This window comes from Austrofundulus limnaeus, unplaced genomic scaffold (assembly GCF_001266775.1).
Source record: "Austrofundulus limnaeus strain Quisiro unplaced genomic scaffold, Austrofundulus_limnaeus-1.0 Scaffold466, whole genome shotgun sequence".
Taxonomy (NCBI): domain Eukaryota; kingdom Metazoa; phylum Chordata; class Actinopteri; order Cyprinodontiformes; family Rivulidae; genus Austrofundulus; species Austrofundulus limnaeus.
The window spans coordinates 315,255-339,486 of record NW_013952868.1 but is presented as its reverse complement, the minus strand read 5'-3'; the positions used below and the strand labels follow the sequence as shown (position 1 = coordinate 339,486).

Genomic DNA, 24,232 nt, shown 5'->3' with positions numbered 1-24,232 from the left:
GACCAAAACTGACATAATTAGAAATAAAATCAGAAATATATGACAGGACCAATAAATAAATACACTTAAAATGCACCAGTTAATTTTAAAAAATGAGAACTTTATCTCATGTTTATTAATTTAATTGACCATCATATTAATTTTTCCAGCTTAGTTCTAATGAATTATATATTTTAGAACATAATTTACATTTTACTATTTTTAGCTATATATTTTTGCTTTTCCTTTTGCTTGTACATGTGTTTGTCTCTTAAATGATTATATTTTTTATTATTTTTCCCACAAGTCTTTATTTCCATGTGTTGTTTTTATGTTTCTCTGTTTCCTCTTTTTACTTTACCTTGTGCATTTCTGCCTCATTATGTAAATAAGGTGTGCAGTCCTTCTTGGCTCAGTTCATCTCCTAACGTGCTCCTTCATATCTGTTGACCAGTAGGAAAGGAGCTGACCCAAGGACTGTCCACCTTATTTACAAAGAGGCAGAAATGCATATGGTAATGTAAAAACAGGAAACAGAGAAATGTAAAAGCAACACATGAAAATAAAGACTTGTGGGGAAAATTATAAAAACTAACTGAATATAAACATTTAAGAGACACAAATGCATGTACAATTAAAATGAAAAACAAAAAATATATATTTAAAAACAAAATGTAAATTATGTGGTAAAATATATAATATATTGGAAATATTCTGGAAAAATAAACATGAAGGTCAATAAATTATAAAACAAGAAGTAAAGTTCTCTTTTTTAAATAATTGGGACATTTTAAGTGTATTTATTTATTCATTTATATATTCATGCTTTTATTTCTAATTATCTCAGTTTTGGTCTTCCATATGATTTCACCAGTTATATAATGTTTTATTTATATAATTGGCTTATTCTTCAATACTCATAATCTGATTAAATGACAGATGAGATAAATTTAAATTATATTATTTTGAAGGGAAGGGAAGATTTGAATTTAATTCTGCACATTTACGTTCTATTCTAGGTTGAGAGAGATGGAGGCAAAGCTCCGTGTAATTATTGATGACCACATCGAGAAGCTGGTCCTTCCATCAGGGATCCCACCAACAGTAGAGGAGCTGCAAAGTGTTGTGAAGGATACCTTTGGACTTTCAAATGACTTCACTCTTCAGTATTTTGACTCAGAATTTGAGAACTACTTCACTCTTAATAGTAGTGACCAGATAAAACACAAAGATACTGTGAAGGTTGTTGGCACACCCCCGGTCGTCCTAACCTTGGCTCCACTTGATGAAAGTCTTGGCAGCCCCTCTGGTCAACAGTCAACTGATAATGATTCATCATATGCCGAGTCAATTGGATCAAATGCAGACTCTGCTGCAACCACATCTTCTCAGGATACCATTATTCTCAAAAGGAATAAGACTACAGAACGATGTGAGCCCTGGCCAAAGCAGTTCCCCATTCCACAGTTTGCATACGAAACTGAGATGTACCTTGAAAATGCCACTGAGGAGTACAAAAAGAATGGAACTCTTCTGCCTACCTCCAAAGTAAAGACTGACATTTTGGAAAAGTTGGCTGAAACTATATTTAGATTTACAGCCTATCCTTCAAGTGCACAGGTTAGTTGTGTTGCTGAGGCACTTGTGACCAAATACCCTTGTCTCAAGGAACCTGGCTCTTTCTCAGGCTATTATGGTTGGCTACAAAGAATCAAATACAAGATGGCTAATTATCGTACAAAACTTAGAGGGTTTGGAGTTCCTGAGGTGACATGCAATGCTGTGACACGCAAGAGACCAGGTGACCAGAAATCTGCAAAGAAAGTGAAAAAGCCTCGGAAAGCAGAGGTCAATTATCTTCCTCCATATCCAGCAGGAGAAGATGAAAGTAGTCAAGAAGATGAGAGAGTTCAGTTAATCACTGAAGTCAAGAAAAAAATCAACAACAAGATGATAAAAGAAAAAATGGCAAAAACGTTTGCACACAGACGACATGAAATAGTCAACATGTCCCCCAGCATTGAGGACATTAAAGCCAGATGGCCAGCTTTGTTTGAACCGACTCATGTGAGTTACAAATTAGATCATGTAATATTTGAAGTTTCAAATATTTTGAGGCTTTAATCTGTTATTTTTTTCTTTCAGCTGCAGGACGAGTTCTACAGGATTACCATGGTGCACCTTGAATCCAAATTTATGTCCATGCTGGATGAGTATACTCCCAAGCTATTGGCCCTTTGTCATGCAAAGGGGGGAGCCATGGGATTGAAGTTGCAGGCCATCTTAGCCAAAGTATGTTCCACAGACTTTTTGTTTGAAATTTTATTTAATCTGTTTTGTTTTGAAATTTCAAGACTGTAATTTGCTTGTTGCATAACTCAACTAAATAGCTGTTTGTTTCTGTGAGTGCAATACGTCAGGAAATTTTGAAACATTGATATAATTAATAATATTCACTGCAACACATTTATGATTTTCATATTTTTACTTTAATATCAATATGTGTCTRTTCTTAGTAGAAAACTCTCATAAGTACAGATCTAGCTGGGCTTATCTTTTGTCCTAGAAGGGAGAAAAACTKTATGAACAAAAGATTACTTAAAACATATCAAGCCTGTTGTGGGGCCAGTTTAGGTTTATGAAATGACACAAACATGGTAATCAATATTAAGTCCGATTACTACATAAAACTACTGGATTATTGAACTTAATCAGTGGCTCATGATTAACAATACTGTAAGCTATGTTGAAATTGATGTGGTTGTGTTGTATTTCAGCCCTCTTTTTAAGATGGGTGGATAGACTCATTTAAAGATCTCAGTCAAAATCTTACATGCAGTACAAGATATTACAGTCATACATCTAATTTACTTAAAAGATTTAAAAGCATATATAGTCCATAGGTAGGATTTATAAAGCTTGCCTACGCACAAAACGAGCCCAGAAACTTGCGTACGCCACTTTTCACACAAAAGTTGTGATTAATAAAATCCAAACTTGACGTGAAAGCGTGCGTTGCCTCACGCCAGCTCTAATTTATGCGTACACTCATTTTGGAGACGTGAAACTGCGACACAGATGGTGAAGTGAGGAATTAGAGCCACACTGTGTGGCTCTAACTGTCAGATATTTAATTTACCTTCAGAATCAGACATTCGACTTTATCAGAAGCTTTCTTAACAGTAATATTTATGCTTCTGCGCCATTAGGACCTTTTGAAAAAAAAAGTTTAATAAAAGTCCACGCATCTCCACTCATCTTCCACCTCAGACGACACTGATCCACAGACCCCTCCCTGACAAGAGACATTTAAACAGCACTACAGCAAAAGTCATGGTTATAGTCACACTTTGGGTGCGTGTGCCCTCGCCAGTGTGGATGTGTTATAAATGGTTCACTTTTTTAAATCTGTATTTGTCACGCGTTTGTGGGCGTGTAGAGGACAGAACCTGAGGCGGGACCTTGTGTGCCAACTCTGAGGTGCAGCTGTGATTTATAAAGAAAAGGTGCACAGAAACATGTGTACGTACGGTTTTATAAATCTGAATTTTATTTTGCGTACGCCATTGTCGCCTTTTGGCCGTACGTTCACTTTTAGTATGGTTTCCACACAACCCTTTATAAATGAGGCCCCAGATGACTAAAATCATACAACTTGAAGAATGTCGTATCAAATTGTCCTTACTTCTGTAACTATTGATTTGAACTCTTTATGTCTCTGTCAGACTCTACACATTAACATGAACTAATTATCCCACATAATGTTCCAGGTGATGACAGTTTGATATTTAACAGTTTACTTTTTAATAATGCCATTTCTCATTGTTTTGTCTATATAAATAGTCACATATGATGGTGGTAATTTGTATATTTTCTTATAATTTTCAGTCACCACCCAATCCTAACATTGACATAACCAGAGATCTGGTTATTCAGTGCTTGACGGTGTACCTTGGGGAGTCTGTTGATCACCTCATCAAAGACTACAGTGTAAGTGTTGAAGCAGAATTTTTAATGTTGTCTTTGTTCATGTTTGTCAGAGTGAGAGATCTTTCATATNAATCTCTAATGTAATGTTAGTTATTTAAAAATCAAACAAAGTGATTTTTTTTCCTTTTTCCCTTCTTTTCAAGAATCTGTCTCTCAGAGCTGAATTGTACCTACAATAAATAAGGACCTCAACATTCTTTGTAGGTTGGAAAACCTGCAAAGTCGGCAGTGTGTCATTTTACACACTCACACTTAGGKTTGGGCATAATCTTATCRTGTGCAATTAATYGTCAGAAAAACATTAATCGATTACTTTTTGGCACTTGACACAATACGATTAATGCCACCAGGCAGACTGACTGGATATTTTTCTGGTCAGTCTGCTTGTTGCTCCTCTCTGCTTCAAATATGATGAACATTAAAAATAAAGTTCTGTAATTTATCTATAAACACAATTTAAAATAGGATGTATAGACTGAAATCTGTAATTTTCACACAATTTGGAACATTTTTTTTTACAAATAGCAGATCTTTCCCACTAAATTGGTCATGTGGCTATAGGACATAAGGGTGTCCAGGGACTCCAGGGGATTAATCATCAAATTAATCGTTATCGGCTAAATACCACAATTGTGATTTTTTTTGCCAATATTGCCCAACCCTACTCACACTCTGTACCACGTTTGTCCATCATAAATAATTGGTGGCTTTACCAGCTTCCAGACAACAAAAACTAAACTTTGTCTGCTTCAGAAGTCGGCCGTAATTAAAAGCAAATATTTTTTCTATACTGAATGATCCTCAGCAGCTTCAACGAGCTTTTGAATGCTTTTCTTGGTGYGACATCCGCAACTCTAAATAAACAAAACATGTCTTTATTTTTCAAATGTATTTATAATAGTCAATCATGTTTTATAAAATACATTTTGTTTACAAGTGCAGATTACTATGTTACATTCACTGGAGTTTTATTGGAGACAAAAAGAGACCGACATGAAACAAATGAAAATGGTGCTGATTGCCCACAATAACCGCTATTCTAACAGAGACTGCTGTCTTATGTTATTGTAGCCACCAACATTTTTCAGCTGCCCTTACAGTCCCAAGCTGGACAAGAGTAAATTCAGCATTCTTATATCACATTCCTCCAAACCAGACCTACATCTTCACATGAGATCAATACAAACTATGACAAAACTAAATGCAAGGAGATCAGGTTTAGTGAAAACTCTGTTCTGCGTGTGGACACTCACTTTCAACAAACATCACCCTGTAATTTCATAGAAAACACCATTAAGAGTACAGTGATAACAAAAAATAAACTGAATGTCTAAAGTGATGACAGATGGGAACATAGACAAAGTATTTATGGAAAAGTACAAACCAATAGATTGACTGAAAATCCGCTTCGTACAGAATTTCAGACAAACCCGGGCAATTTAATATATAAAGTCAAGTAATCATGTACGGTGATCTGTCTTGTCTACAAGTAATTATAGGTAAAAACGGACGGCCAGTATAGTACTATTGTAAATACCCTGTTGATTTGTCTAAACAAGAAAAAAAGCAAATATATCTTTTATATTAAAATATATTAATTAAAATATATTACTTTAACTAGTCTGAAATATAAACAACTTCTGATTTTTAAAGGAGACTTGTTACCTTCAAACTGCTATAAAACAAACAAAAAAAAAACCATTTTGCCCATTGTTGCTGATTATAAAATATATTTGTGTCATCTTTTGCTCTTTTGTAGAAAAAAAGGAAAGCAAGAGGTAAAAATTTCACACACCTTTTTGAGCTCAAACGGGGATTAAAAAAAGGACTTTGTCAAAATCCTCACAATGTGCTTACAAATGTMAAACTGTTTAACCCAACGTATTCTCTGCATCACATGTGCAGATCATACACAACATATAAAGGTGATTTCATTTGAGCCTGAAAATATCACCTTAAAATGGAAGAGAACTAGTTTGGTAGCTTGTAAAAAAAGGTTAAGTGTTACTGATTGTGATTTCTTCTACTTCCTGATGATTTTATATAAAATTAGGCATGCTGTGTAGAATCATTGTCGTAAAACATTTGCAAAAATTTACTGCTTTCCCCCTTTTTAATCCCATCGTCTAAATTATTTTTGCCATAAAAAGCTGGATGTGCTTAAGCAGGGTGTGCTGAACAAGAAACACAGCATTGATTCCCAACATTAGTTGAAACACAAAAATGCAAGTATTTACATAAAAGAGGAAGAAACAGTCTACATTTTCTCCATTTGCATTGGTTCACTTTGCCACCCGTTGCCACTGAAGGCGAGCTGGTGACATTTTTGCCTGTGTTTGAGTGTGTGGCTGCTTGTACTGTTAAAAAAACATTTTATAAACATCTGGAAGAATTTGATTAAACTTTTCAGAAAATAATCATTGGATGAACGTCTACCRTTAATTAACTCGGAGTCAACACATTTCCAGATGGCCGCCACAAATGACTGACTTTAGGAAACACTAAAATTGGTTTAATTTTAGTTGCTGAGCAAGAATTTGGTCTTGTAGTAGCTGAAAGTCATTCACAACATAAACTCTGAGCGCTAATATATCAACGTCTTGCAATATCGCACGAGACTTTGCATAACGTCAGTTACAAAGCTGGACCAAAAAAAGCTACAATATCGTCATTTCTCAAATTAAGATGTCAGCTCAACACTCAGCATGAAAGGCGATGGATGATATCCATTCTTTCTAGGAATGCTAGGCCTTGAAATTATGACTTTGTTTAAAGTGGTGGGCACAGTCCCGCTAATCTGCTAATAGCAATACTAGCTTCTCGGTTAGCACACTAGATTTGTGCAAACTTTGGAAACAGTTTTAGGTTCCGCTAATTTTAAGTCCACTAAAAATATCCAAGTGTAAAACTTCTATTTTTATGCCATTTATCCCAAATTAGGTAAAAATAAAAACTATCCCCTCTTACACGCAGTGTCACAYGTCACCATGTGTGTAGCATGTAGCATCTTTAGCAGCTAAACTTCGAACTAACAGTGCCAAAAAGAAAATAACATTTAAGAATATTTAAATAACGAACACAAAAATTGACTATGATGACATCATCTTAGCTGTTAGCATTAGCTTTCATTAATTTTTTATGTTTAGTGGGGCCAAAATTCTTGTCTAGCAGATTAGTAGTTAGTGAAGCTAACTTTTTGTTTCGCTGTGCCCACCACTGTTTATTTATTGTTTGGGGGAATTTATGTATAAAGACAATTTTAGAGAAAACATTTTCTTCTGGAAATTTGAACTGTGGAAGGCAACTTTTTTTCTTTATTCAATATAGAAAAGATTTTGTTTGCCTAAAAAAAGATATTTTATATAGGTAATTCTTCTTTACCGTCTATATTAATTCACTCTAAGTGCTTTACTCAGTTTCTACCTTATATCTTGGGAGCTTTTAAGTGCTTTGGCAAATTACCTTGATGTTATAATGTGCAATTAAAATAGGGTAACCTATGTATACATTTAATCCTATTAAATTCTTATTATTGAAACACACTCAAATCAAATATGTATTTTTACTTTTTAAATTTTGAGTGTTTTAATAATGTACCTTTTTTTATATAAAATAATTTGTATTAGTTGCATTTTCCTGCCACACATGCATAAATTCCAAATAGGAGGTACTACACATCCTATGATTATCATTAGTGCTCATTTTAAATAAACTATAATCTATTTGACCCAATAATAAAAAGGTTCCATTTAAAAGCACAACAGTCATGAAGTCCTAAAAAATAGCAACATTCATTTTCCCTCCCATATTTTTTTAAAAATACACAAGTTTATAAAAATATATATTACACTAATCTAGCTGAGTGCAAACATCGGAGATTTCTCACGAACTTGACAGATTAATAGACTGATTAAAAATTTATTTCTACTTTATAACTGCCTCAGTATAAAATGATTGTGAAAAAACAAGATCATCCAGTGTAAATTCTAGCTTCTCCAACAGACAGTGGCTGGTTTGTGTTGGTGAGTGTGGTTTCGACTTGAAATAACCTGAGGGGGATACTACGAAGTTAGAATTTCCACTTAATCAGCTATGATGAGCTGAAAGTTATAGAGTTCAGTTCACGTCTTTTCTTAAACGCATCTAGAATCTCCATGGTAGCAGAGACTTAGGAGTTTTAGTCAGTAATAAGCAAAACCTATTTACCAAATCTGTTCCTAAAGATATCCCATACAGAAATCTGACTCAACATCTGCCTGAGTGCAACATTTAAAAYAAATGTCAGCTTGTCAGAGATCATGAACTTAAACACTCTGCTGTCACTGGCTCGCTGTCATATCAAAACAGAATTTAAAATCTTCCTATTAAGATGAAAAAAACTCTGAACCAAGCTCCATATATTACAGAACTTGTTCCATATTCTCCTAACAGAGCAGTTTGCGAACAGGCTGCAGGTTTACTTGTGGTTCCTAGAGTTTCTAAATGTAGAATGGGAGGCAGAGCTTTTAATTATCAAGCTCTTCTCCTGTGGAACCAACTTTCAGATTCTGAATGTGAAACAGACACAGTGTCTAATAATCCTATAGTTGTGGTTGGGTTTTTTTTACATTTATWTTKTTTTTTTTTTTTCAGATTGATTTTATTTAATCATCCTATCTGTCAAATAAAATAAGTATAATCCACTACTGTCCAATCCTGGTCCTTGAGGATCCTCTGTCCTGAATATTGTAGTTGTTTCTCTGCTCTTTATCGTGTCTTCATGTTCTGCAGAAGCCTGTTAATCACTCATTAATTCAAATCAAGTGTGTTGAAGCAAAAAAAACATCTTAAACATGCAGGACAGTGGCCCTTGAGGACCAGAAATGGACACCACTGCTATAATTAATAATTGAGTTTGAGCAGAATTTTTTTCATAATTTAACTCACRTGATTTTCAGCATAGGAGAAAAACAGAAAAATATGGCTTAGAAACTTGAATTCACTTCTAAGCCATGTTTCAACTCTGTGCCATTARATGCAGTAAGCTTAAAACAAAGAATTGCGTAACAAACTGAATCAATTAATGATAAATAATGGACTGTAACTGCAACATCTTATTTTAGATTTTGTCTGAATTTGCTGTAATTTTGATAAAACAGTTATAGAAGTAATTTGATAGTACTTCTGTAAATTAAATATTTAATAAATAACAGACTTGATTTGCTCAATAAAGTGATCTGCACATTAAGGGACAGTGTCAGAGCTAAATAAACTTCYTGATTGTAAAATAAATTTCAAATCTTTTTTGTCCCAACCTAAACAGCAGCAAGTACCATATCTGATTTATTATAATCAACAGTTTTCAGCAAATTGTATGAGGAATATTTTATTTCCCCCATTAGGCTCTTGAGCCAATGCTCTTCACTTTCTATTAATACAAGCAATTTTTTTCCTCCCCCGTAACTTTATTTATTGAATCTGTTAATTTTAAGTGGAAAAAGTGAATCGAAAGTGGGATGTTTTCATGTGAGCACAATCTKAGACTAAAGCAGAAAGTCTGAGTTCACAAAGTAACATCAAAACCACCATTGTAGTACCTGTGATTTCTTACAAGCGTTTTAGTTTCTGTCAAGCCAAGCTTTGTTGAACTTGCTTCGTAGTATACCCCTCTGATGCTGCTTTGTGCCTCAATGTGTAAAAGTTAAATAATTACATTGTTTAGTGATTATTATTTTATATCATTGTACCACCAAACATGAGACACACAGTTTTGAAGGGCCGATRCAGTCGTCATGGCAGAAGGCCCCGCACCCTTTGCACATGATCATTGCCTTCAGTCGGCAGTAGCATTTAGACTTGACGTCCTCCATGTTGGAGCCCTCGGTGAACGATGGATTGGGTGAGGGCTCGCCCTGACCGCCATGTTCTAATGTGGAACTGGCAGGTATGGTGGTAACCGTCACTGAGAAGGACATGACGCTCCCACAGATGCCCCCACCATCCACCTCTGTACCTGTGGTGYTGTGGTTCAGAGTGTGAGGTACAGACATGCTGACCGTGCCGCCGTAGCACGCTGCTACTGCAGATTCCTGATTGTCCATTGTTCTCTGGGTTTGAAAGGCAGTCGGCCGCTGGTGACTCGGGTCCGTGTTGGAAAGATATGGCTCGGACTTTCCTTGAGTACTATTGCAGAGTTCGAGGTGATTTTGGCGTGGCTGAGAAAAAGGGCTGGTGTCTTTGGCTTTTGCACTGATGTTGTTGTTGTTATCCCCATCAGCTGCACTGTCCTCCGATCCTGGCTCAGTTTTTATAGCGGAGCAGTGCTGAAAGTTTCCTGTGTCATCACACTTTGTTATAGAATATCCCTGCTGCTCTGATTTCATCCCACAACTGGTCAGGAAAACTTTCTTGGCTATGTCTTCCTTAGCAACCTCCTCCCTCTCTGTGCTTTCCCTTTTTAAACTTGATCCGGCTTTGTTGGGAAAAACTGACAGCTTCTTGCTTTCTGCTCCTCTGCCATATGTTGACACATTAAGTAAATAATGTCCCGTCATAGCTGGCCTGGGAACCCTGTTTCGACAAAGAAAGCCAACAGAAATTCTGGACTGGTCCTGACACTCCTCTGCAWGCATCATCTGATGCACTCGGTGCTGTGAAGACTGAGGGTCTAAACCTCCAGTAAGCTGGTTCTGCCTATCTTTCCGCTGCATTAGTGCCTGGAGGATCTGCTCCTGGGTCTCCTTATTGGGAAGTTCCCTGTAATGTTTTGTGTATTCTGAGAAACCCCCAGGCCGTCCCGCTGTGTTGACCTGCTGCAGCACAGGCCTTTCAGCCTTTAGTTCGACATAATGTGACGTCTTTACTTTACTCACTGGCTGTGTGGGCAGGTTGGACACTTTTACTTCCAGCTTGGACAATGGTTTTGGGAGGATCTGTTCCAGTGGAACTTCTTTGCCCTGCAGAAGCTGAGTCACCAAGGGATTGTTGGCAGGGATGCAAGAACTGGTTCTGGTTAGTGATCCAGAACCCTTTGGGACGACCTGCTCCTTTGTATCAGACGTGGATGAAGGCTGAGCTGATGTGTTTAAACTCTTTTGGATGTTTGAGGATCCTGTGCTGACAAAATCAATAGGGTTACCTTTGTGCGTGCTGTCAGTCGGGGACCAGCTTGAGATTGGCAGTTCATGAGCATTTACTGGGGAAGGAGACAGTGTACTGGACTGATTGCTGCTGCTGCTGCTGCTGGTGGCTAATAACCTGTTTGAAGCCTGAGGATACGTTGGGGTGGGACTGAAACTGGGTGGCTTCTGATCACTACTACCGCCCCCTGGACCTGGGCCTGGAACTACTGCCCTTGATGCTGTTGATCCTGAGGTGGCTGCGGCTGCTGCTGCTGCTCGCTGTGCTCGGGCAAGCTGAGCTTTGGCTTTAATGTCAGCCAAAGTACGAGCACCAGTGCGTCCTGGGCTGCTAAGTGGGACATGGAGAGGAGTTCTTGGTGAGATTTGATTGGGTGACAGAGGAACAGGAAGAATACCTGACACAGAGATCTGAAAATAAAGTAAGATACATTGTGTTAAATAATAATTGGTAAAAAAAAATAAAATAAAATACAGGGAAAAAAAGTCAGCTATAAAACCATGCTGTTACAAATTAGGGATATTATTTCTTGAAGGTGAAAGGTAATATCTCTGTGTTTATCTGTTAGCAAAATCTTATATCTTATAACCATCTGGAAGGAATTTATTGAAATTTGCTGAAAGTAAAATTTGCAGTTTAACTCATTCAAGGGGCTGCCATAGCTTAACAATAGAAAACACAAAAAATGCCAGTTTTACAAATACGGAGCAAAAATTTGGTGTTGTAGTAGCTAACCATCATCATCAATGCAAACCCCAAGCAATACACATCTTACAATATTTTTGATTAAAATTGTAGCAAAATACCCCATGAACCACTACACATATTCTAATGAAATGCTCAGAAAATAATTAATTACTGGATGTTTATTAACAACTAATCAATTTTTGGCGTCAACCCAATTCAAGATTACTTCCAAAGCTWATCAACTTCATCCAACACAAAAATTGGTATAAATCAGGCAATATTACAAATATTGACTAAAACTTGGGCCGAGTCATATTCAACACATACTCTGAGAGCTAACATACTTCACAAAAATTATGTAGAATCAAGCAAAATGTCCTGATGCATCTCAGTAATACAGGTAGAAAAATCAAGAAAAAGTTTAGTAGGTCTTCTACTGAAGAAGTCTCCTGGAGGAGAGCCAAAACATTTCATGAAAGAAGAAACTACCCAGAATACCTACTAAACTATACAAATATTTCAGTTTAAAACTACAGCGAGAAATGTGACAATATGGCCTTTATTTTAATAGGTAGTTAGTTAATGGAAATACGACAAAAACTTTCACACAACTCAGAAATTCCCTTTGATTAATGCAAATCCAAGCCACCAAAGCTGCTTCTCTCTGGAACAAAGCATTTTGTCCGAGATACTCAGAAACCAGATCAGTGGAGTCTGGGAGTTTTATACAGTATTTTCTCACCTTGAGTGGTGGAACTTTCTGACTTGTTGGAGAAGGTGTAGCAGGGCTGGACAWGGATGATGCTGAAGGAGATGAAGACACTGAAGACACTGAAGAAACTGAGGACAAACGGGGTCTTTTCTCTGGTGTTACCTCGCCCTCCAACTCACTGAGGGATTTCCTTTTCTGAGTGTCTAATGTGACATTGGGCTCTGTGATATCTTTACTATTAACAGAAGGTTTAACAGGAGTCCCCAGCTGAACCTCTGGCAAATCTGTCCCAGCGTTCGGTGGAGGGCTTTCCTTTACAGGTGACTGAGGGACTTTAGCTTTCTTCTCCTCATTAAGCTCCTTTTCAGGGGATACAGATGGTGAACAGTTTTCAGTCAATTTCTCAACTTCTGGTGTTTTCCCAGCAGGCGTCGACCCAGTCTGTGCTGCTGGGTTCAACTTACGATCCTCCGAATTATGTGAGCGCCGTGTCCTCATGGGCTCTGTGATGGACACAGACTCTTTCTGACCAGGGTGGTCTTTGAGAGGTTCTCGTGATGTCTGTGTTGGTTTAATGTCATCAGCAGCAGCCTTCCTCAGATTACTGTTCATAGTGTCCTCCAGAGCTTTAGTGACAGGTCTTGTCTGATCAGGGGGGGTCCGAGGCCTAGCAGACTTCTGATTTGGCACAGCCTTTGTCAGCTCTTTGGATTCCTCATAGCTGAGGCCTGAACTACAGAGAGAGATGAGGGAAGGAAAAAAGAAATCAAGACTTTTATCTCTAAAAAATTAGACGTTTTTAAAAAAAAAAAACTGACAAATTTTTGTCAATAAATTTGAGTATCACAATTGTTTAGAACTGTTCAAAGATCACAGAAAAAAATAAAATAATAACTGATGTTGAACATCATGTTTATGTGAAGATTCTAGTCACAAATTACATTACATTTTGCTTTTACTGGTGGCTTGAGTAGTTCAAACACAAGTTCGGGTTTAACTTGTGTTTATGTCAGCTGCCACAACAACTGAAGAAAACAGAAACGATTAAGAAACATTTTGCCTGGAACAAGAAGTTCCAGGCAAAGAAAATATAGATGGAGGACAACAGAGCTGCTTCATGGAAGAAAAACCTCAGCTTAGCCTGTTAGCCTTTGCGCTAGTGCTGACGCTATATTGCCTTATATGTAGGGGTGCAACAATACATGTACCCGTATCGAACCGTATCAAACAATACAGATTTTAAAAATTTACTTTATCAACTTGTTTTCTGAAGATGCACTGTGTTAAAGGATCAGTGGATCTGTGTTCGACTACTCCACCTAGGCTGCATTTTTGAGCGCAGATCCACTGAGAAACTTTGCTGTTTCAGCAACATTTAATTTAAAAACTGTACTTTTGAGGTTAAACAAATGTTCATAATTAATTTAAATAAATTACAAGTTAAAAGGGGCATGGACATTTCTCTTTTTTGTATTGAAAAAATATCGAACCGTGAGAGTAAATTATCGAACCAAACCGAACCGTGAATTTCCTGTATCGTTGCACCTCTACTTATATGTATTAGCTCAGCGCTAGCGCGACAAACAAGCTAAACTGAGGTCCTCCATCCATATTTTCAGTTGCAGGCTGAGTCATTTTTGCGTTCCCCTCTCTGTCATGTGGATGGAGGACCTCAGTGATGAGAGAATGTGTAGCGCTGAGCTAATACATAACATTACCACAATATCCATCAATCACCAAAGATACACAGAGACATAGTGAAAACATTGTCTTCACCTTTCAACAGCAAGTAATAATAATTATTTCACATAAGAAAACCTACTTTTCTCCATAATAATTTTCGAAGAAAGCTTCCTTCCAAAGCTCAACTTTCTTTTCTTTCTCAATTTCTTGACGCATTCGAAGCTGCAACTCAGGAGTGAATTCCCCTAGAAAGAAAAAAGGTGAAGAAAACTTAGTTCACTTTGGAGATATAACTCGTGTTTGAGTAAAATAAATGCTGTGGTGAACTGACCTTCAGCCAACCTCTCCTTCCATGACTGTGCTGCCGATGTGAAGAATTCATTGTTTAAGGCAGAGCCAGTGACCTTCAGGAGGCCATCCAAGCATGCCTGCAGAAAAKAACAACAAAATCACTAATGTGACAATCACCATCACTGGATTAYTGCATTGATTTGAAAATTTCAATAGGATGCAGTGGTGGGTACAGCTAGCAAAAACGTTCAATAACCACTAATCTGCTAAACAAGTATCACAGTTCCGCTAAACCTAATCCACTAAACAGATTAAAAAAAAGGTTTTAAATTAAAATCATRTGATGAGAAGGGATGGAGTAATAGGCATTTTGTGTAAACTTTGTAAAACATATTGTGAATAACCAAATGCAATATTACAAGATTTGTTAACACTCAGGATATGGGTTGGGAATGACTCTAACCTATTACAACACCAAACATTGTTTAGTTTGGTTAAGTACAGCCATTTTTATGTTTTCTAAGACTAGCTGGTTGTGGTGGCCATCTTAAATTGGATCGACTCCAAAAGTTATTTTTTTCCACCAATTCATGAGATATTTTGCTAACTAACAGACCCACCCACACACAAGGACATTGGCAAACATATTTTCAAATAAAACAACCACCTGTCGRTCAACTTCAGGTAGGAGTTTGAGCAGTTTCTGTTGGCAATCTAGAGGCAAGATTGAGAAGGTATGCTTGTTGATGATTGCTCTTAGGTTTGTGTTAACCAAAATAGAGTCTGGTGTCTCCACATCTATTTTGTACTTTGTACGTTTTATCTGCCCTGTAACACAAAACAAGGAATACAGTTCAGACAGGATGGACCAAGAAACACAAAAATTCAAATCCTGATTTAACAATTCACAACTTACAATGTGTAATCTGAGAAAAATAGAATATCCTGAAAAAGTTTAATTTTTCTGTCTGTCAGTAAAACGTGAAACTTAAAGTCATTACACACAGAGTAAAATATTTCTAGTTTTTATTAGGGGCACAGATTTCCCTATTTTTGGGAGATCAGAGACCAGCTGATACTTAGATAAGATCAATGGAAAAGATTGGCTTCTCATCTACCTCCACAAAGGTCTGACTGCCACGGTCCTRTTTTGCTGTGAGCACTACATAATGTCTGGGTAAAACATGTTTGTATTGTTTCAAGAGTATTGTTCAATGTTTTTCAATAAAATAAGGTTGGAACATTAAAGGTGTATTGTGACGTTAATGTAGCTGACAGCGTCAGTTATAAAAAATAAAAATAAAAATCGGTATCGGCCAAAATCTGACTTGGCAGGTCAGGCTTTTTAAAGGTCGTGATCTGCCAGAAAACTGCAGTTGGTTCACCCCTAGTCTTTCTTTCTTGTAATTTTGATGATTATGGCTTACAAATAGTGGAAAACCAAAATTCAGTGCCTCAGAAAATCTAAATATTACCCAACCAGCTTTTGCTTTTGGCAGTGTAGGCTGTGACTCCTACTGGAAAATTAAACTATCTCCATAAAACTTGTCAGCAGAAAGAGGGATGTAGAGCTCTAAAATTTCCTGTGTTGACTGTGGACTTCAGAAAACCCAATGGACCAACTTCAGCATAGGACATGTAGCCTAAATCATTGCTTACTGTGGAAACTACACACTGGGAGCTTTATTTTCAAATTAAATGCGAAATTTACTTTTATTTTTTTAGGACATTAGGCCAGGAAGCAACAATCAAGTTCTCCTCAGCCCAAGTGACACTTSTGACATTTGGTGCACCAAGGCATCTCTTGTCACTCAGGGTGTATTCAGACCAGGAAAGTCCTTTGGTCCACTTGTTTGGTCCGGACCAAAAGTGGACTTTATTTTTTTTCGTTTGGTGCGGTTTGCATTCACATTGTGCTTTTTTGCAAATGAACTATAACTTGTAAACAAAGCCATGAGGGTGACGATCATTGCTCCCACTGGACAAAAAAAGACGGGGGCGGGACTGAGCCACAGACCCAGGAAAAAACAAGGAAGTCCTGCGTGCTGCGGTTCTGATGCGCACATTTTTGCTGATAGTACAACTGTTACATTCAAATTTGGGCCAGTTTTTAATACTATTTATTTTTGGTGTAGTTAGGCATGTAATTTTTTTTGTGGAGGTCAAACAGTTTGTTAATTGCTTGTTTTGATCTTGTCAAAGAAACATTATCAAATTTCAAGACTGACAAAGCATCAGACTACATTATACCAGCTGTTCCACCTACCTGTACTGAGGCGACCAGATCTCTGGGAAACTTTTCTGGGTACAACTGGGTGGCACAATTCTGCTTAGACAGAAAATAAAGGAGGAGAAGGGAAAAGTGAAACTACAGGACAAATGACAGATTTACTTTACACAGTAAAAAGGTGACATTTAGGCAAGTCTAAATTAATTGATGACCCTTTGCTTTCATAATGAAAATGCCAAATGATGTGACAACACCCAAAAACTGTTTAACAATAAACTCTATAAACCAATCACATACACCATACACTTTTCAAACAATGTATGGAACTGCTTTCTACATTTATTTTAACAGTACAGTGGCTTGTAACCTACCAGTCTTTGTTGTAATATTATCTGCCATATCTTTAATGGTTTTCAAAAGAATTCTGGAGCTGGAGATGGTTGGCATGCCACCCTGTCTGCGTTGGTTCCTCTGCTGCTGTTGCTTCAAGGCCTGAATAGGCGCAAAACAGGGAAGGAACCAGATCCCAGCCCCAGTATATATAAGAAAATGAAAACATGTTCTCTTAATTCTGTTTGCTTATAACTGCTCCCATGGGAGCAGCTAAATAACAACACAACAACATAGCAATAAAACAGATCGCTTAACAATATCATTCATTTTCCAGTAGATTCAAAAAATTATTGGAAGTCATGGAAAGTCATGAAGACCAGTCAAAAAAACAATCATAAAATAAGACTAATTTTACGTTTTTTCTCATGTTGATGGTTTATGTGTCCTTAAACTAAAAATGTGTCATTTCAATTTGTGAACAGCTGCCAGCAACCACGTGTGTTTGTTTACTTATGTATGTATGTGACTGAAAATAGGTAAGAAACAGTGACATTCATGGAAAAGCCATTTGGGATTTGGAAACTCTTGTAGATTCTCAGTCATCCAGGAAAGGACAAATCCAAAAAAAAGTTTAAAAAAAAACAAAGCAACTGGCCTTTTATTCTATAGCTGAAGATTTTTTATTTCTGAACAGGGAATCGTTCTCAATTCAAAACTAAGAAGTGTAGTTCTAAGCTTTAAACTGCATGAAATTCTCAATTTATACAGATAAATTCATAAGCAGAATAATCTCCCTCCCCTCCCACTACACAGTCATTACCCACATAGCAAAATTTGTCTGGCCCAGTTTTGGCCCACACAATGCACTAAACACTAACACTCGACACAGATACCACAAAGAAAGAGGCCCTTTGCTGGCCTAGATGAAGTTTGCTCTAGGTGCTCCATGCGTTGGCCAGCATCACATAAACACAACCAAGTCAGTGCATTGTCAGACCTGGCCCACATCCGGCAACAAACCACTTGCCACAGCAGTCAGCCAGCAGTGCCAGCTGACCACAAATCTGGACCACCCCTGTCTGATATGTAGGTATGGTTTTTGTTTGATGGCTCACAAGAAAGATGTTTTGGTCACATGCATGGAGGTATCGGCAGAGTGAATCTGACTGGGTATCAGGTTTTATACTGTATTGTAAGTTTTGGAAATCTCCTCTGTTTAAAGTTGACTTTTTTTTTGGTTTGACTATAATGGTTTACTTCACCTCCTCTTRATCTTTCTTCTCTGTCCAAAATACACCACTGGTTCAGATACGTGGATGGCATCTGGGTAAAAATCCAAGCTAATCAAGTTCACCAGATAGGACAYGAATAACAACAAGCTGCCTTCTTTACACAGGTACACATGGAAAGAGATAGAAGCCATCAAGATTCAAAGGACACCAACTCACACACATCTGTAACTTGTGTTTGACTCTCAYCACCCACTGGAATACAAATTATCTGTCATTATAACTCTACTAGCCTGGTTAAAACCAAACCCTTGTCCTTCACTTTGCTTCGTACAAGGGTCTGGACTCGCTGCATTGACCAGCGATTCTTGCAGGAGGCGTGGCCTCTGCTGAAGCATGTGTGTGCTGTCAGTGTGAAGGAGGCTAAGCTAAGAAGCTAATTGGAAATCGCGTGTGCTGTAAACAACCCTACTGAGAGGAGAGAAGTACCGAGCCGAAYGAGACGACTGTAAATGAGAGCTGCTGCTTTTTCAGACAAATTTAATTTAATTTGGAAGCCTTATCAACAYGGACTGGCTTCATTCTCTTCCTCCACTGCCGTATGCTAAACTAACTAGCAGACACTGCGCAGAACATCGACGTCATTCAAAACTCCTCCTTCTGTTTGCTGATTGGCCCAGGTAAAATAAACTACAAGCAGACACTGTGCAGAAAATTGACGTTCTGTTCTCTGATTGGCCCGGCTAAAAATCTGCCAGCGAAATCCATCTCTATGGGAGAAGTCCCAGACGGAGCAGTGAAGGGAAACTAGAATTGAGTGGAACTGCGTAGGAAGGCAAGGGCCAGGCTAGAACTCTACACTACCAAGTCGAACATGTCGCTAGAAGGACAGGAAAAAAAAAAAAAACATAAAAATGCTATCCTAACTGGTTATTTGCCTAGCTAGGATATCAACATGCACATGCAGTTTAAAGCTCAGAGCTCCACACGCTCCAGTTCAGCTACCTGGATGGGAATCAAGATATCTTCAAGTACTCAATAAAGCTGTTTTGTATTTTATTTGTTATTTATTAAACTATATGAATATATTAATTTACTGACAAAGAGTACATATTATGTGGACTGCAGAGTTGGAAGGTTTATGTGAATATGAAGATGTGGCAAGAACTTATGTTACCTCTATGAAAAGTACAATAACGTACACGGTAACTTAGCTGAGCACACACTTTAAATATACTGTTTCAATGCAAAGCTTGTTTCAAGTACCTGCTTCAAAGCTTTCTTGCTGTGTTTTTGTGAGGGAGAGATGACTTTAGTGGTGGTGAGGGGAGGTGACGAGCACTGAGGCTGCGGAGATGACGGTTGTGACTGCAGCTTGGAGGGAACTGCAGAACAAAAAAGCACAGAACAGATGTTACAACACGCATTTCCTGAAGGGCGTGGGCCAACAATCACATTTTAGCTATTGTTTTGWTGAAACTGAAACCAATGTTTTGCACTAAGTAGATTACATTGCCTTATTATTGGCTTGGACTTGTCTATAGGATTTGGTTGAGCTTTGTTTCTCTTTCTTACACTTCTGACAATCAACTTTTCTACTTATGACAGTTTGATAGCAATTAGAAAAACTGATTAGTTAAACTTGCAGGAAGTATTGGATATACATCTACAACTAAATAACTTTTGGAGCCAACCCAGTTCAAGATGGATGTGACAGCTAACTGATTTAAAAATGTCTATAACAAGTCAGTTAAGTCAGAGCATCATTAGATGTGCAGGATCTTTGTTTAAAATTAGCCATTACTATCAGGAGTCAACTCTGACTGTCTGCTCGCAAATTATTTAACAAAAAAACTGGTCAGACTCTACTGAAACTTTCAGGAAATAATGTACATCTACAAGTGATTACATTTTAGAACCAACCCAAAAACAAAATCATCTTAGCWAACAAATTTTGCAAACACTGAGCTAAAAGATGGTGTTTAACTGAGTGTTGTTCTCAACACRTGTATAAGCGTGACACACACTGCTTGTAACCTTGGCATTAACTGTCAAATCAACATCACATAAACTACTGCATGGATTTCAATGAAGAATTCTGAAAGTAATTACCAGATGTACATTTTCAACTGATTTTACAGTTGTTGAAATTCAAGATGGCCTCCAAATCAATTCAACCTTAGCCCACACACAAATGGTTACAACATGGATTTTACAAATAATGAGCTAAAATTTGGTGTGGTAGTAGACAACAGTAATTCACAATACACAGCACAAATATTCTAAAATCACACAAATTACTGCAACATTGCCTAATGCACATCTTATTCTGTTTTGCTTAAACCTTGATAACAACTGTCATTTATCATCATGATTTTTCATATTCAGACATTTAAGGAATATTAGGCTGTTATTTTTTTAATAATAGGACTTCATGTGCATTTGTTGTACTTTGTATGGATTAGCCAATAAAAGTCAAACAATACTAGAGTACTCTGACTCAGCTGTAAACCATATATATTTTCTTGGCAGTTTCAAACTTGTGCATAATCAAGAAGTGGTCACTGCTCATACTGAGAAAATTCAGTTTCCTGTATCAACATGAACGTCACATATTCTGTGATACAAGGAAAACATAAGCGCTACTTAACAAAAAGCTTATTCTCCACACTTGCTCTTGCATCAGACAAAACATAACAATAAAGCAACAATTTGAGTCAACAAACATGAGACAAATTCGCAGTAAAATGATCAATATTTGCAGCCAGCTGACAGAGTTTTWTAGTTAATGCACATTCAGTAAAACCCACCTTTTACTATCATGGTGGCTGCTCAGTGTAGTCCAGAAAACATAGTGCGATGGGGCAGTTTAATGTATATTTGTGGTGGAGCCATGTTCCCTGAGCTTGCCTCATCTGCAGCTGGCTTCCTGTGTTTTTGCAACAACGCTTAACAACAGCTGAAAAGGGGCGTTAACTGTTATGACAGGGATGAGTAACCAATCAGCCAATATCTGTAAATTTAGAATTATATAACAATCTGTTGGGGATGGTGTTTATTTTTCCTCTCTACTTTTTTATTCCCTTTTTAATACAGAACAGCTGCAACAAACCTGTAATAAAAAAAACAAAACTCTTTAATGAATAGAGCTTAAAATTCAAGTTTGCTCAGTTTTCCATACAGTTTTATTTTTTTAATGGACTTCCTATTCTGTAATTGAAGATGTTTTTTAMAGCGAGGTTTGTTCAATTCAAAAAAGTCTGGAGGGCCTATAAATTCAGCACATATGAGATTAAATTGCAGTCATTTAAAAAAAATTAGGCTTACACTGATATTTTCACTAATACATTTATAATATGGTTTGATTATACAATTCAATTTTACAGTAAATTTTGTGAGTTACTGGTAAATTTCAGTGTGAATTACTGAAATTACACGTTGTACCTGAATGCACCACAAAGACAATTCATTGAGCACATTTTTAACTAATCAGAAAATAGTAATGTCTTGGAGAAACTGGGTGAACCACTAGGGATGTTGGATAGTCTTGGGATAGAAATGAATGGACTTTTTCAAGTAATTGGTTTTTSCTGTTGGATGTTCTGTTTTGTGTTGAGSTGGCATTTATGTACAGCAGGGGTGCCCAACCTTTTTTGAACCAAGAACTACTTTTGAAGTCGGCAGTTTGCCAAGAACTACTCGTCCAGTCTCAGCATCAAAAAACATAATATGGTCTCCCTACTCCTCACTATTTAAAGTAAATAAAACAGAAAATAATATGTTGCTAGTTTTATTTGAAGTATTGTCAAACAAAACTATCTACTTAACCATATACTGTATTTACCTACAAAAAAAAAAGATAAAATCCTTATTTAACTCCTGACAGAGAAACATAAAAGTGATGCTCAAACAAAAAGGATCAATTTTTTTAACCTCCTTCAATTAGTACTCACTGTAACATGCGAGCTATGAGGGCTGGAAACCTGCACACTGAGAACCACAGACTTAAAATCTTTGGAGCACGGGAACTCGTCTCCATTTATTCCAAGAACTCTCCTCTCTTCTCTCCATACAGGGGAGGAAAAACAAAACAAAATATCAGGGACAACATGGCTACCACAAGAGTGCCGCCCTTTTTTTTTTTTCAAAATCAAAGCATATAATATAAAATTCTCTTACAGGCRGCTATAAAACCCGGTGCTGAGCTTCCAGGACCGGTTTCACCTGATCAGAGCTGTTCCTTTTATTGCCTGGAACAAATCCATCAGGTGGGTTTCTGAATTTTATGCATTTTTGCAGAAATATCACCCGCCAGGGGTTTCTTGACTAAATCCAGGYGGRAGAGCGGGTGCTGGATGTAGGACCATGGTTCCACCTCACTGGATCTCTTCCTTTTATTCCCCTGCATCAGCACWAGCAGCCCCGTGCTGGAAATMRGCCGTTTCACCYGCCGGAGCTCGCCCGACGACATTTGATCGCTCATACAGTATCTCTGCGTGGGAACGTCCCAGGAACTTGCAACTACCTCCAGGTTGTAGCGGAGATCCAGAACATTAGAGYCGTCTCCCGCCMGGATCCGACGCTCAGAGCCGGSGCTAGAGGCTCCGGAGTAAATTTAGTACTATATCGCCCRCCAAAGCGCCTTTTTCAGCCGGTCACTGGTTAATAGCTCCGCGGGAGAACATCCCAGGAACTTGCAACTACATCCAGTTTGTAGAGGAGGACCGCAGCTAAAACCACCCTGGCGGGAGGTCAGACGGTGCGTATTTTGGARGTCTTTTGCTTATTGCTCCGCGGGGGAACGTTGCAGGGACTTCATTCAACATCTCCTTGTACGGCARAACCAGAGCTTTCAAACAATACCAGCCATTCCGGGATGCAACGCTCAAAGCCGGCACTAGAGGCTCCGCAGCAAGGTTGCGCTGCGCGGGCACCTGGGAATCAGCAACTGGTTGGGCACCCCTGATGTACAGGTTGTTAGTAGTGACTGTAAAGGAAATGGCACTATATAGATGTTGTACCTAATGTTTGGCAGGTTTCTGAWTTGTGAAACTTAAAACAAGGAAGTGATGTAATCAGAACGTGACTCCTTAGTGTTGCAATTTTAGCATTTAGCAAGTTGCTACAATAATTTATCTGAGCTGAAGGCCCAGCTCTTACAGACACAGTTCAACACTGGAATACACTAAATTTTGTGTTTAATAGCGGCAGCCATCTAGAATTGGATAGACCCCACATTAACATTAATCAACTGCAGAAGCACATTTAATAATTCTTTCCTAGAAATTTCAATAAAATTTGTGTAGTGGTTCATGAAAACGGGTGATTGTGTATTTTCCAGGCACATGGTTCAAGTTACTTTGTTACCTTCAGTTGTTATGAAATATGTTTGTATTTACCAAAATTAAATATGACTTTAAATCGGGGTTCTTAACCTTTTTGACTTCGGGGCCCAATTTGTTCCACATAAAGTGACACGAGGCCCAGTCACACATTACCATATGGACCAAAAGGATAAGATTCTAATGCTGCGTTCACACCGAACGCGATTTCAGCTTCAAAATCTCAGCCAACGCTTCAAGTTGGACGCTTGTGCACTTTGAGGTCAGACACAGGTCAGCTCTTGAAGCGCTGCACGGCAATAGCCTCCCCCCTCTGTCGGGCTCTGTTTAATGTCAGACGAGGAAGTGGCTTTGCTTTATTTACAGAGAGCAAGAGCATGTCACGTTCACCAGATAATTAATTCATAATTAATTCACCAGATAATTCAGAGTAGAGGCTCACAGCTCGCTTTCAGGACTATTTTTCCAGTCTGATGAGCCGCTGCCACGCATTGGTGCAGATATCTCCTGTCAGGACACCGACTGCAGGCACTCATTTCAGCTAAAGAGCTCCTCTCCATCTTTCAGTAAACTGTCCCGTCGGGAAATATGTCACTACGTCACACAGTGGAGTCTCTCTGATTGGTTGACGCGGCGC

General features: G+C 37.9%; 2 protein-coding genes across 3 annotated transcripts in view; one reads left to right on the top strand and one right to left on the bottom strand.

Moving 5' to 3' along the window:
- The window catches only part of LOC106529787 (uncharacterized), a gene marked incomplete at its 5' end in the record, with an annotated part of 19,324 nt that extends 15,271 nt beyond the window's left edge, over positions 1-4,053 (top strand). Inside the window, 3 exon segments of the mRNA XM_014025291.1 lie at positions 999-2,046; positions 2,125-2,271; positions 3,868-4,053. Of these exon segments, the coding sequence (XP_013880745.1) occupies positions 1,009-2,046; positions 2,125-2,271; positions 3,868-4,053 (1,371 nt within the window).
- Positions 4,054-7,679: 3,626 nt separating this feature from the next.
- asxl2 (ASXL transcriptional regulator 2) overlaps positions 7,680-24,232 on the bottom strand; it is a 34,428-nt gene continuing 17,875 nt past the window's right edge. For both annotated transcript variants that reach the window (XM_014025298.1, XM_014025296.1), the window contains 8 exons: positions 19,520-19,638; positions 17,063-17,183; positions 16,728-16,787; positions 15,129-15,289; positions 14,502-14,598; positions 14,310-14,415; positions 12,518-13,220; positions 7,680-11,498 (listed from right to left, as the gene is read on the bottom strand). In XM_014025298.1, the coding sequence (XP_013880752.1) occupies positions 9,687-11,498; positions 12,518-13,220; positions 14,310-14,415; positions 14,502-14,598; positions 15,129-15,289; positions 16,728-16,787; positions 17,063-17,183; positions 19,520-19,638 (3,179 nt within the window). In that variant the 3' untranslated portion in view covers positions 7,680-9,686. The remainder of the gene's footprint in view (positions 11,499-12,517; positions 13,221-14,309; positions 14,416-14,501; positions 14,599-15,128; positions 15,290-16,727; positions 16,788-17,062; positions 17,184-19,519; positions 19,639-24,232) is intronic.